This window comes from Equus caballus, chromosome 5, assembly GCF_041296265.1.
Source record: "Equus caballus isolate H_3958 breed thoroughbred chromosome 5, TB-T2T, whole genome shotgun sequence".
NCBI classification, from domain to species: domain Eukaryota; kingdom Metazoa; phylum Chordata; class Mammalia; order Perissodactyla; family Equidae; genus Equus; species Equus caballus.
In genome coordinates this window covers 92065721-92079529 of record NC_091688.1, presented here as the reverse complement: position 1 = coordinate 92079529, position 13809 = coordinate 92065721, and the positions used below count along the sequence as shown (strand labels likewise).

The 13809-nt window shown below is 37.7% G+C and overlaps 1 protein-coding gene across 3 annotated transcripts in view; it reads left to right on the top strand.

The window, feature by feature from the left end:
• The window catches only part of MSH4 (mutS homolog 4), an 83059-nt gene extending 69547 nt beyond the window's left edge, over nt 1-13512 (top strand). For all 3 annotated transcript variants that reach the window (XM_001918273.6, XM_023641839.2, XM_023641838.2), the window contains 3 exons: nt 7971-8145; nt 9549-9637; nt 13221-13512. In XM_001918273.6, the coding sequence (XP_001918308.3) occupies nt 7971-8145; nt 9549-9637; nt 13221-13412 (456 nt within the window). In that variant the 3' untranslated portion in view covers nt 13413-13512. The remainder of the gene's footprint in view (nt 1-7970; nt 8146-9548; nt 9638-13220) is intronic.
• Nucleotides 13513-13809: the final 297 nt, after the last annotated feature.

The following is a 13809-nucleotide window of genomic DNA, read 5'->3' as shown; positions in this document are numbered from 1 at the left end:
TTAAAGAGATTGGAATGTTATTATGGATTTGTCATTTAAGAACTACTCTCCCACCCTGATGGGGTCCAGAAGACATACCTTTCACCATGACTTGGAGAAATAAATTTGTGAAGAGAGCCCCAACATCCTAGAAGAGCTCTGTGATCACTCTTCTCTGTAGGCCAGAACTTACAGAGAAAACTGCAGTCACTCAATTGGGAAACCTAAATACAATAGGAGTAACTGGATCTTGTGGTGGCACGAGTCAGCTAGTGGCACTCAACCGACAAAGGCAAGGTGGACATGGTTACCAAAATGGACAGCAGAGTCAAAGCATCAATCAGAATAGTCTTCACTTGGGCAGAACTTTGGGGTTGGCTAATTGATCATGGTGTTTCTAGAAGTGAAATAGATAGGAAACTTATTAAATTCTTACTTGATCTGCGTAAGCAGAAAAGTTCTAGGTCAAGTGAACACAAATCTAGCCTAGATCATAAAAACAGAGAATGACATGGGCTGGCCCAGTGGCGCAGCAGTTAAGTTCGCACGTTCTGCTTCTTGGCAGTCCGGGGTTTGGGGTTCACTGGCTCGGATCCCGGATGCGGATATGGCACCGCTTGGCAAAAGCCATGCTGTGGTAGGCATCCCACGTATAAAGTAGAGGAAGATGGGCACGGATGTTAGCTCAGGGCCAGTATTCCTCAGCAAAAAGAGGAGAATTGGCAGTAGTTAGCTCAGGGTTACTCTTCCTCAAAAAAAAAAAAACCACAAAAACAAAAACAGAGAGTCACTGTCCCTCAGTGAATTTCTAGACTTGAGCCAGTTTACAGACCTAGAACCTCTTGAATGAAAGGGAGGGTAGGTCCCCTTGAGGAAGGGCTCTGGCACACTGCCAAAAATTTATGTGTTAATCTTTCTCCCACCCTTCTCCAAAGGGACTTACAGCCTTTTACCAGAGTAAGTGTGCATTTGGAAAAAGGAAATAACCAGAACTTTTGAGGACTACTGGACGCTGGCTCTGAACTGATTCTAACTCCAGGAGACCCAAAACATCATTCTGGTCCACCAGTCTGAGGGGCTTATGGAGGTTAGGTGATTAATGGAGTTTTAGCTCAGGTCCATCTCACAGTGGGCCCAGTGGATCCCCAACCATCCTGTGATTGTTTCTCCAGTTCTAGCATGCATAATTGGGATAGATGTACTCAAAAGCTGGCAGAATCCTCACGTTGATTCCCTGACCTTTGGGGAGTGAGGACTATTACAGTAGGAAAGACCAAATCAAAGCCACTAGAACTACTTCTACCTAGGAAAATAGCAAACCAGAAGCAATACTGCCTTCCTGGAGGGTTGTAGAGATTAGTGCCACCATCAAGGCCTTGAAAAATCATCAAGGCTGATTCCCACCACATTCCCATTCAACTCACCTATTTGGCTGGTATAGGAGACAGGTAAATCTTTGAGAATGACAGTGGATTTTTGTAACCTTAACTGAGTGGTGACTGCAATTGCAGCTGCTGTACCAGATGAGATTTCATTGCTTGAGCAAATTAACACATCCCTGGTACCTGGTATGCAGCTAATTGATCTAGCCAATGCTTTTTTCTCCCTGCCTGTCAATAAAGACAACCAGAAGCAGTTTGCTTTGAGCTGGCAAGGACAGCAGTACATCTTCACTGTCCAACTTCAAGGATATATCAACTCTGTAGTTCTATGTCTTAAATTAGTTTGCAAGGATCTTGAGCACTTTCCTTCACACTGGTCCGTTACATTGATAACATTATGCTGATTCACCTAGTGAGCAAGAAGTAGCAACTGCTCTAGACTTGTTGGTAAGACATCTGTGTGTCAGAGGGAGAAATAAATCTGACACAAGTACAGGGGCCTTCTACCACAGTGAAATTTCTCAGGGTCCAGTGGTGTGGGGCGTATTGAGATACTCTCTAAGGTGAAGGATAAGTTGTTACATCTGGCTCCTCCTACAACCAAAAAGAGACAAAATGCATAGTGGGTCTTTTTGGATTTTAGAGGCAACATATTACTCATTTAGATGGGTTACTCCAGCCCATTTACCAAGTGACCTGAAAACTGCTAGGCTGAGTGGGGCCCAGAAAAAGAGAAGGCTCTGCAACAGGTTCAGCCATGCAACCTGCTCTGCTGGCTAGGCCATATGATCAAGCAGATCCGATAGTGCTCGAAGTGGCAGTGGCAGATAGAGATGCTGCTTGGAACCCTTGGCAGGCGCCTGTAGGTGAATTGCAGCACAGGGCTTTAGGATTTTGGAGAAAATCCCTGCTATCCTCTGTGGATAACTACTCTTCCCTTGAGAAACAGCTCTTGGTGTGCTACTGTGCCTTAGTAGAGACTGAATGATTAACTGTAGACCACCGTTACCATGTGACTTAAGCTGCACATCATGAACTGGGTGTTATCTGACCCACCAACTATAAAGTTGGTGTGCATGACAGCACTCCATCATCAAACAGAAGTGGTATATACATGATTGGGTCCAAGCAGGCACTGAAGGCACTAGTAAGTTGCATGAAGAAATGGCCCAAATGCTCATGGTCCCCACTCCTGCTACACTACTCTCTCTCAGCCTGCACCTGTGGCCTCATGGAGAATTCTGTAGGATCAGTTGACAGAAGAAGGGAAGGATTGCCTGGTTTCTGGATGGTTTTGCATGATATTCAGGCACCACCTGAAAGTGGACAGCTGTGGCAATACAGCCCCTTTCTGGGACATCCCCAAAGGACAGTGATGAGGGGAATTGTCCGAGTGGGCAGAACTTCAAGCAATGTACCTAGTTATTCATTTTGCTTAGAAGGAGAAATGGCCAGATGTATGATTATTATATACCAATTCCTGGGCTCTGGCGAGTGGTCTGACTGTGACTTGGAGGGAACATGATTGGAAAATTGGTAATAAGGAAATTTGGGGAAGAGGTATGTGGATAAATCACTTTGAGTGGGCAAAAAATGTGAAGGTATTTGTATTCCATGTGAATACTTACCAAATGGTGGCCTCAGCAGAGGAAGATTTTAATAATCAAGTGGATAGGATGAAATGTTCTGTGGATGCCAGTAGGCGTCTCTCCCCAGCCACCCCTACCATCACCCCATGAACTCATGAACAAAATGGCCGTGGTGGCATGGTTGGAGGTTATACATGGGCTCAGCAACAGATTTCCACTCACTTTCTATGGCTGACCTGGCTACAGCCACCACTGAGTGCCCAGTCTTTCAGCAGCAAAGACCAACACTGAGCCTCTGATATGGCACCATTCCCTGAGGTGATCAACCAGCTGCCTGGTGGCAGGTTGACTACACTGGACCTCTTCCATCATGAAAGGGGCAGCAATTTGTTCTTACTAGACTAGACACTTACTTTGGGTACAGATTTGCCTTTACTGAATGTATTGCTTCTGCCAAAACTACCAACCATGAACTTAACAGAATGCTTTATCCACCGTTGTGGTATTCCATACAGAATTGCTTCTGATTGAGCAATTCACTTCATAGCAAATGAAGTGCAGCTTTGGCCCCTGCTCATGGAATTCACAGGTCTTATCATGTTTCCCAGCATCCTGAAGCAGCTCGCTTGATAGAATGGTCAAGGCCTTTTGAAGACTCAGTTACACTGCCAGTTAGATGGCAATATCTTGCAGGGCTGGGACAAAGTTCTCCATAAATCTGTATTAGTGTTCAGTATATGGTACTGTTTCTCTCATAGCCAGGATTCATGGGTCTAGGGATCAAGAAGTGGAAATGGGGGTAGCACACTACCACTGGTTATTACCTCTAGTGACCAACTAGCAAAATTTTTGCTTCCTGTTCCCATGACCTTATGCTCTACTGGCCTAGAGCTCTTAGTTCCAAAGGGAGAAATGCATCCACCAAGAGACACAATAATGATTCCATTAAACTGGAAGTTAAGACTACCACCCAGCCACTTTGGGTTCTTATGCCTCTGAATCAACAAGCAAAGAAGGGATTACTATGCTGACTGTAGTGATTGATCCTGGCTACCAAGGGGAAATCAGATTACTACTCCACAATGGTGGCAAGGAAGACTGTATCTGGAATACAGGAGATCCCTTAAGGTGTCTCTTAGTATTACCATGCCTTGAGATTAAGGTCAGTTGAAAACTACAGCAACCCAATCCAGGCATGATTACTAATGGCCCAGACCCTTCAGGAATTAAGGTTTGGGTCACTCTACCAAGTAAAGAACCACGACCAACTGAGATGCTTGCTGAAGGCAAAGGGAATATGACATGGCTAGTGGAAGAAGGTAGTTATAAATACCAGCTGTGACCGTGTGACCAGTTACAGATGAGGATTGTAATTGTCAAGAGTAGTGTATATCTTTTCCTTATTTTGTTATCAATATGTTTTGTGTATGTATACATCTTTGTTTTCTTTCTTCTCTTATTTCCTTATCATGTAACATAAGATGTGTTGACTTTATATCATAGTTTAAGTATTATTAATTTTATATCATAGTATTTGAGTTACAGGATATCAAGGAGAAGAGTAAACATCGCTCGAGGAGTTTATGTCCTCTTCTGGGAAAGAGATTAGTACATTCTTGATTGTATCCAGGATGGTTGTATCATGTTAGGTAGAATTATGACCTTGTTGTTGTCTTTATTTGGAGATTAAGTATGGTTTTAAGAGATGTGTAATGGGTGCCAAGTTGACAAGGGTTGAACTTGTGATGGTTAATTTGATGTCTTAACTTGACTGGGCATCAGAGTACCCGGACATTTGGTCAAACATTATTCTGATACATCTGTGAGGATGTTTCTGGATGAAATTACTATTTGAATTGTTAGAATGAGTAAAGCAGATTGGCTTTCCTAGCTTCGAGTGGGGCCCAGTTTAAGTCCTCAGTAGAACAAAAAGGCTAACCCTCCTGGGAGTGAGAGGGAATTACTCCTGCCTGACTTCCTTTGATCTGGTATATCACTTCTTTCCTGCCTTGGGACTTGAACTGAAACATCAGCTCTTTCAGCGTCTTGAGCCTGCTGGTGTTTAGACAGGAGCTATACCATCAGCTCTCCTGGGTTTATAGCTTGCTGACTGTAGATCTTGGAATTTGTCAGCCTCCATAACTGCATGAGCAAATTCCTTATAATAAATCTCTTTGTATGTATCTGTCTGTTCTATATATTCTCTATACCTCTCTATATCTCATTTATATATGTTTGTTTCTATATATAATAGGAGATATATGTCTCTCCTATTGGTTCTGTTTCTTGGGAGAACCCTAAGTATACAGTATCCAATTCTGAGGTATTCTGTAATAGCTGAGAATATTGCTTTTAGTAGTACTTTTGAATATCTATCTTAGTCAGTTTGGACTACTATAACACAATACCATAGTGGGTAACTTATAAACAACAGAAATTTATTTCTCACAGTTCTGGAGGCCGAAAGTCCGAGATCAGGGTTCCAGTATGGTGGAATTCTGGTGAGGACCCTCTTCTAGGTTGTAGACATAGCCTCACAGAGAGGGCAAGGAAGCTCTGTGGGGTCTCTTTTATGATAGCGCTAATCCCACTCAGGAGGGTTCCACTGTCATAACTTAATCACCTCCCAAAGGTCCTACCTCCTAATACCAGAACCCTGGGAGTTATGATTTCAACATTTGAATCTGGGGAGGATGTAAACACTCAGTCCATAGCAATGTCCTTTTCTAGTATAAATAACTTAGTCAAAATATAGTTATAGTATCTTTAGCGCTTAGCATAATCCTTGCAATATTTAGGTCCTGAATAATTATTTGTTAAATTGAATTAACCTGAAATAGAGTTTACAAAATTACTATAATAGATTGGTTTGATATATAAATTTTGAGGGCATTATGGTTATTATGAACATGGTCCCAAGCTTCTCTATAGTTTACTGAATTTCTAAATATTTTCTTGTGGCTTTGTAAATTTGGTTGTTTTATACCCCTTTTTGATTTGTTGAGTAGATAGTTGAGATTTTTCTGTCATATGGCAAACTATTCCTTCTCTTGTCACTCCCCTTCCATAATTGATAGCCATTTGCCAGTCAAATATATTTTTTAATGTCTTAATATTTTAATTTTCCACTAATTGCCCATTTACTTTCTCACTGGTAAAGTCTTAAAACATAACCAATTATTCAAATCTCTAACTGCTTTAGTAACTCTGGGCAGGAAAGCATGTGGTAGTGGTTGTCGACGAAAATAATCCATATCCAATCTATAAATGAAAATTTGGGTGAGTTTATTCTGAGCTTAAATCTGAGGATTATAACCCCGGAGAGTCTTTCCACAAAGGAACAGAGCACTCCAAAGAAGTGGGGGTATAAGGGTGGTTATATACCCTCAAAGAGGATGTTTCACATAGGATTGAAATGTCCCTTTTACAATAGTCGCGAGACTGCTCTGTCGGCACAGCGATTGATGGAAATAGCAGGTAGATCTTCTGTCTCTGTGAACACAGCAGGGTGGCAGTCTGTTGTCTCCAGCTGGGTGGTCACAGGTGAGCTGGGAGGTGAGTGCAGCAATCAGTACCTAGCCTAAGGAAAAATGCTTATCCCTAAGGAAATGCTAATGTGGGGGGAAGTTGCACCTTTATCTCAAGGGCCTTTGTTCTGGCCATAGGAAATGTCTAAGCAGAAATGCAATGCGTGCTCAATAGCCACAGTCAGGCCCTTTTGAAAAAATAAAAAGTCAGGCCGAATTAGGTTTATACCAAATGGCTTCCTCATATACTCCAATATATCCTATTGCTTGCCATTTTTATTTGTCATGGTCATAAGTCACTTGAACCACCTGCGTCAAAATCACCTACAGTACTTAGGGAGAATACAGTTTCCTGGGGCCCCACATTAAAGCCACTGATTGAGAATTTGGGGAGATAAGCACCAAGAATTTGTATCTTTTTTTTTTTGAGGAAGATTAGCCCTGAGCTAACTGCTGCCAATCCTCCTCTTTTTGCTGAGGAAGACTGGCCCTAAGCTAACATCCATGCCCATCTTCCTCCACTTTATATGTGGGACGCCTACCACAGCATGGCATGCCAAGCGGTGCCATGTCTGCACCCAGGATCTGAACCAGAGAACCCCAGGCTGCCGAAACGGAATGTGCACACTTAACCGCTGTGTGACCGGGCCAGCCCCCAAGAATTTGTATCTTTGACAAGCTCCCCAGGGGATTACCAGAGTTTGAGAATCATTGACGTATGCAGTGTTTCCAATATTTTTTTCCCCTAGAAGTACCTAACCCAAACACAGTGCAAATGTAAACACTAAAAATCTTTGCAATTTCAAATACCTAATACATTGATTCCACTTTTCAAAAACTGCTTATATGGGGCTGGCCCCGTGGCCGAGTGGTTACGTTCGCGCGCTCCGCTGCAGGCGGCCCAGTGTTTCGTTGGTTCGAATCCTGGGCGCGGACATGGCATTGCTCGTCAGACCACGCTGAGGCAGCGTCCCACATACCACAACTAGAAGAACCCACAACGAGAAATATACAACTATGTACTGGGGGGCTTTGGGGAGAAAAAGGAAAAAATAAAATCTTTAAAAAAAAAAAACTGCTTATATGGAGGGAAGCTACTTTAGAGTAAAGTTTTTCAAAAGTTGAGGGAAGTATTATGATTTTGTTTGTGGATTACTTCTGTAATAAATGTTTACCTCAGTTAATAGCTTTATTTCTGGTAAACGTCATCTTTCCAATATCTTCAGAGTTTTTTAGGATTTAATTTTTGGATTTATTCTCTTTCCAATAATGTAACATACATGTGTATGTATAACCATGTTTCCTTCATTGAATATAAATTCTCAAAACGTTTAAAAATGAATTGACCTTGTTAGGCTCACAATTATCAGTTTCACTCCTACATTTTTGCCAAGCTACTTGGAAAACTAAACTAAACTTTTATGTTTAAATCGTTAAAATAGAATTATCTAGTTTATTTAAAAAGTACTAATATTCATTATTATATATTCTAGGCATTTACACTGTTTGCTACACATTTCCTGGAACTATGCCATATAGATGTCCTGTATCCTAATGTAGAAAACATGCATTTTGAAGTTCAACATGTAAAGAACACCTCAAGAAACAAAGAAGCAATCTTGTATACTTACAAACTTTCTAAGGGACTCACAGAAGAAAAAAATTATGGTATTGCATATAAAAATTATATCTATACACTGAAGCACACGCATTCTCATAAGATAAACTTTGTATTCCCCTTTACTTGGCTGTTAATCTAAGCAGTTTTCCCTCTCATTCTTTTGAGTGCTTATGTGCTGTAGGACTATATTTTCTATGTCAAACTCACATTTTATATATACTAAGCTTATTTTTAAATTTATATTAACCAGTAACTGTGTAGGCTTACGTAGACTTAGAACACATGAAAGCCCTGGAAGTGTTCATTTCTGTCTTAGAAAAGTGTAATTTAGTTTGTATTTGCAAATTATATAATGAATTAAAAATTGTGTATTTCTTACACCGTCTTTCAGTAACAGGGTCCTTGCTTGTTTTCTTCAGCTTCAGGGAATTTGATAATTAAATTTAAAGTCTTAAAATGGAATGTACTACGAAACCATATGTTATTCCTAAACTTGATTAGATATTTTCTACCTAAATCATTATGTGACGTGTAAAGTCTCTTGGATTCAGATATTTTTCAATTGACCTATACATGTAAAGTTCCAAAAATTATTTTAGCCATGTATGTGACCCTTGTGAGAGAAAAAAAAAGTATCTTTGTTTTACTATTTGAAATGGGAAGTCAGATGGATAACTTAATTTGTATCAGATATTTAATCTTTATAAGCCTCAATTTCGTCTATTAAATGGGGATAATTAGCCATATATGTGGGCTTGTGAAGATTAAGTGAATTAACAAATACAAACTGTCTAGCATAGTGCCTAGCAATTAGCGTCACGTAAATAAAAGTCAGTCTTGATTCCATTCCCTCTAAAGCAATAAATACAATAAACTGTCAGCACAGTATAAACAGTAGAAAGCCTATATGGCATTTATACAATAAATTAAACTCTGAAAGCATAAGAATACTAGTTGGTACTTTAAATTTGCATGAATTTGAATTTGAATTCATTATATCTTCTGAGAAATTCCTCCCTCATTGATCTGCTAAATAGATGAATATTTAGCTGTCAGATTATCTCTGTAACTAAACTTTTCCCCTGCAGAACCCACTTATCCTTTGACTTTCTATAACCAACTGTATATATAGTTGGAATTTCAATATTATTACTATTATTCAATTTTCTAATTACCTCTTTTCCTTTCCCTATCATGTTTTCCTGCTGAGAGGTTTCTTGAGGTCATTGATATTCTAATTTGTCTTATATGTCTTGGACAGGTAATTAAATCTAATAATTGGTAGATTGTCATCCAGAACTTTGGAAAACTTAATTTTGGGTATCATTAAGTAGTTCAGAAATGCCTGAGAAGGGAAGTTTAAATCTGTGAAGACAAGATGAATACTGCCTAAGACAAACATGACTATACCAGCAATAATGATATTGAAGCCCCATTGTTGTAATTTTAGGGTTAAAAGCTGCAGAGGTGTCATCACTCCCACCATCAATTGTCTTGGATGCCAAAGAAATCACAACTCAAATTACCAGACAAATCTTGGTAAGAAAGTTTTGGCAATAAGAATTGCTTTTCAAATTCCCGAAAATACTTTTAGTGTATATGTTTATTATGACCTTGGATCTAAATATATAATAATTAATAATAATTAAAATATTTGAAATAAAAACCTAATTCCTAAATAAGGAAGATCCTTTTTACTTCTCAATACTTTTTTGGTTTGGTCTGTTATAACCTTTCCCAGCAAATCAACTAATAAGATAGAAGACAAAGGTTAAACAGTTTAGTTCCTAGAATACTTATTCCTACACTAACTTTATGATAAGGAAATAAATGTATATAAAGTAAGCATTAAAAATAGATAATCACGATGTACATTTTCATATCTTTTTATAGTTTTCAAAGCTCTTCTATTTATTCTAATATATAAGCCTCATACTTCATAAAGCAGTTAGATTTTTCTACTAAAAGATAACATAGGTATTATTTTTACTTACATTTTTACAGCTGAGGTTCACAGAGGTTAAGAGATTTGCTAAAAAGCAGTAGATCCAATACTGAATTCACATCTGTTGACTCAAAATTTGGAAATCTTTTTTTATTTTTTTACATCAGTTTTTATATTGTTTTAAGAATCCAGTGTGTTCAGTAAACTAAGCCAGGTGCAGTATGAAAGGTTCTTTAGTGGTAACAGTGTCCTATGTCTTTCATTCTTTCTTAACCTGCCTTCATATTTTATTGCATTTCTTCAGCTTTTGAGCTCCTAGACTGTCTTTATGACGTCACTTGCCTAATTACCCCCCTTGAATCCCTTCGTCAGTGATTTTGGCAGTGCTCTTCTGAAGAACTTCTCATTACCTAGTTCTTCAGAGCCAGTCTTCCTCACAAAAAAACCAAACAAAAACACTTCTGTTCTTCCTGAGCCCTCAATCCCCTCACTCTCTATAGAAATTTCACCTCTTTTACTTTTTGAGACACTTGAGGTCATCTTGATGAGTCCTTGAACCTTTCCTCCTTCAAAGTTCTACTTTGGAATTTGTATTTTCTCTTCCCTCCTATCTCAGAGGAAGAGATTACCTTTCAATCTATTTAAGGTTAAATTTTCTACTTTCTTTCCATCCTCCATTAAGATATTACTTCGTCAGTTTCCTTTCTTCTCTTTGCATCCTTAGTGTTTTTTTCACTGGCTTTTCTTTTTTAATGAATATGCTTAGGTTTTTCCCAAGAAATCCTTCTTTTTTACCTTACTTCTCAAACTATTTCTCTTCTTTCTACTGCCAGTTTCTCAAAAGTAATCTATACTTGCTTCTTCCATTTCCCATGTGCAAACTGGATCTTGTCACTTTACTGAAACTTCACTCTTAAATACCAGCTAATCATAAAAGCGTATGGCCTTTCCTTCACTTCTCATCTTCCCTAGTCTCTCTTGATATTTGACACTACCCTTCTTTCCCTTTTCATAATTCTTCCCCCTCTTGGTTACTGTAACTGTCCTCTCCTAGGTGTTTTCTCCTCTTTCTTTGATTACTCCTTCTTTCCTTTCTTCACCGGTGCTTGTTATCATCCCAGTTACAAAATAGAAGTGTTCCTATGATTTTGCCCTCGTTTCTTTGTTTAGAACTCTATACTCCTCACCTTTACTTTTCATTTCTTTTTGACTCTGAATCTATATATTTTTCTCCATAAACCATAGGGGTTCTTGAAACCCTAATTTATGTTTTCACTCTTCAGTAGGTCCAAAATTAAATTTATCTTCTGAAAAATCTTCTCATCTCTTCGCTTTCTAATCTCCCAGTGACCCATTAGAGTCTATGAATCCTTCTTCTTGATCACCCCTCATTAGGACTCTGCAGTAGGTTCTCTTTTCAATCCATCCTACATACTTCTATGAGATTATCTCCTAAAACATAGCTCTTATCATGTTGTTTCCCTGCTCAGAAACTTTTAGTTGTTTCTTACCAAATAAGAGTCGAACACCTTCGCTTAGTGTTAAAAGTCTTCTATGATTATTTCTCAAAATGCAATCTTAGGATTACCTACATTAGAATCACCTGGAATACTGAGTACCATTGCAGATTTTTAAGGGTGTCCTGTGGCTTAGGAATTGACATTTTAACCAGTCTTCAGATGATTCTTAAACACACTGTTAACTACTTTATGATCTCCCTTTGTTTACTACCCCAACCTTACATAATGTTACTCAATTTAATAATAACCTACATTTTTGCCACATTGAAATTACTTGTCATTTCATCATTTTAACCTTGATTGTGTACCATGCTTTCTAATGTGTCTGCTCTAGCTGTTTCCTCCATCTGGAATGCCCTCGATCAAGATTCATTCCAAGTACTCTGTCCTATTTAAGCTTTTCTTGACCTGATCTGAAAGTGAGCTTTCCTTCCTCTAAGCATTTTATGTTTCTCTTATGAGACTTTTCATAATTACCTTTATCACTTACTTATAAACATGTCTTTTGTACTGTAAGACTCAACTTCTTGAGTTCCATTATCATGTTAGGTAGACATTTTTATATCCTCCATAGAAATAAACTCCTCCATACAAAACGTATGTGGCCTGGTAAAATATAGGTGATAATAGATATTCAGTAGCTTTTTTTTAAAATGATAAACTGATATAATTGATCAAGCAATATATCAGATAGCTGGGTGAATATATGATAATCTTATTCTACGTCATGGAATCATATTCATTTTTTCTATAATGAAAGTAGAAAAGTATCTGGAATTGCTTGCTGTTGAGAAAGAGTTGAAGGGATTATATTTCCCTTAGTGAAGGAAAACTCACTAAGACTTTCCATAAACAATTAAGTTTGAAAATGCTGATTCTCCTATCTAGCTCAGGCAGAGATGAATAAAAAATTTTCCAGCTATACTCCCAACACTTAAGTACTGTTCAGAGACTGAATATCTAAAAGCTTTCCAAAGTATTAGAAGATTCTCGTTTTAAACATTATTTCTTGGATATCCTAAGTATAGTTTGTTAAGAATTGAGGCATAATTTCAAGTAGCTATTTATGTTGCTTATTTTACAAATGTATTTTACCTCTCAGACAGTATTCTCTCTTAGGCTTTAGCAATTTCTATATGTGAACTCTCTTGAGAGACAAGCAGTTTACTGATGACCATTCTGCCTGCCAGTTTATCTGTTGGGGAATTAAAGTAGGAGACAGTAGAGTAGTACTCTTGGGTGACATTTTAAATTATGAATACCCCACAGCAATGAGAAGTTCTGTTTTCCCATACCTTTTTAATGAGACAGTGTTTCTAGCACATAACTCTGGTGGATTTTCTATTACTTTTTAGTATTGTGTTGAGAAATTTGACATATTTAGCACATTGCAGATTTTTTCATTGAAGAGTGATTTTCAAGGAATATAAGGTTTTGTCATAAAGCAGTAAATACTCATGATAAATTTTATTCTCCAAAATAATATTTATTTCTTCTGGTATATTCTTTGCTAGTTGGATGGAACTGACTTATCCAAAGGGATTGGTTAACCCTTGAATTCTTATTTCTATGAAAGGAGATAGAATATTGCTGAAAATTTAAAATAAAAATCATTGTATTCATATTTTAATCTTTATCTATGTTTTTTCAATAACAGCAAAACCAAAAGAGTACCCCTGAGATGGAAAGACAGAGAGCTGTGTACCATCTAGCTACTAGGCTTGTTCAAACTGCTCGAAACTCTCAATTGGATGCAGACAGTTTACGAACATATTTAAGTAATCTCAAAAAGAAGTATGAAGCAGATTTTCCCAAGAGTGAACAAGTTTCAGGAGAGACTGAACAATAATAACAATTCACATCTTGTACTAATGAAATAATATATCTTAATATGAGGAAACTAGAATTCATTTTTCCCAAAGGCAAAAGAAAATAAAATTTGCTAAATTTTATATTTTAATTGAAAATTACATTATGTTAACCTCAGAGTTATCATCTATATATTCTATGTAAGAAAATATTTGTTGTTATAACTTAAATGAGATCTATTTAAAGGACTGATTTTTATGTTAGGAAAAAGTCTAATGTGACACATTTCTCATTTATGAAAATTGATTTTATTACGTCTTAAGTTTATATATACTTAAAAGGTATGGTTTAAAATGTTATTGTAAATACTTTAGTTAAAAAAACCTTTCCTTTTAGGCCTGGGAACTTATGTGAGTTTTTCTTTATATTCTATTCTG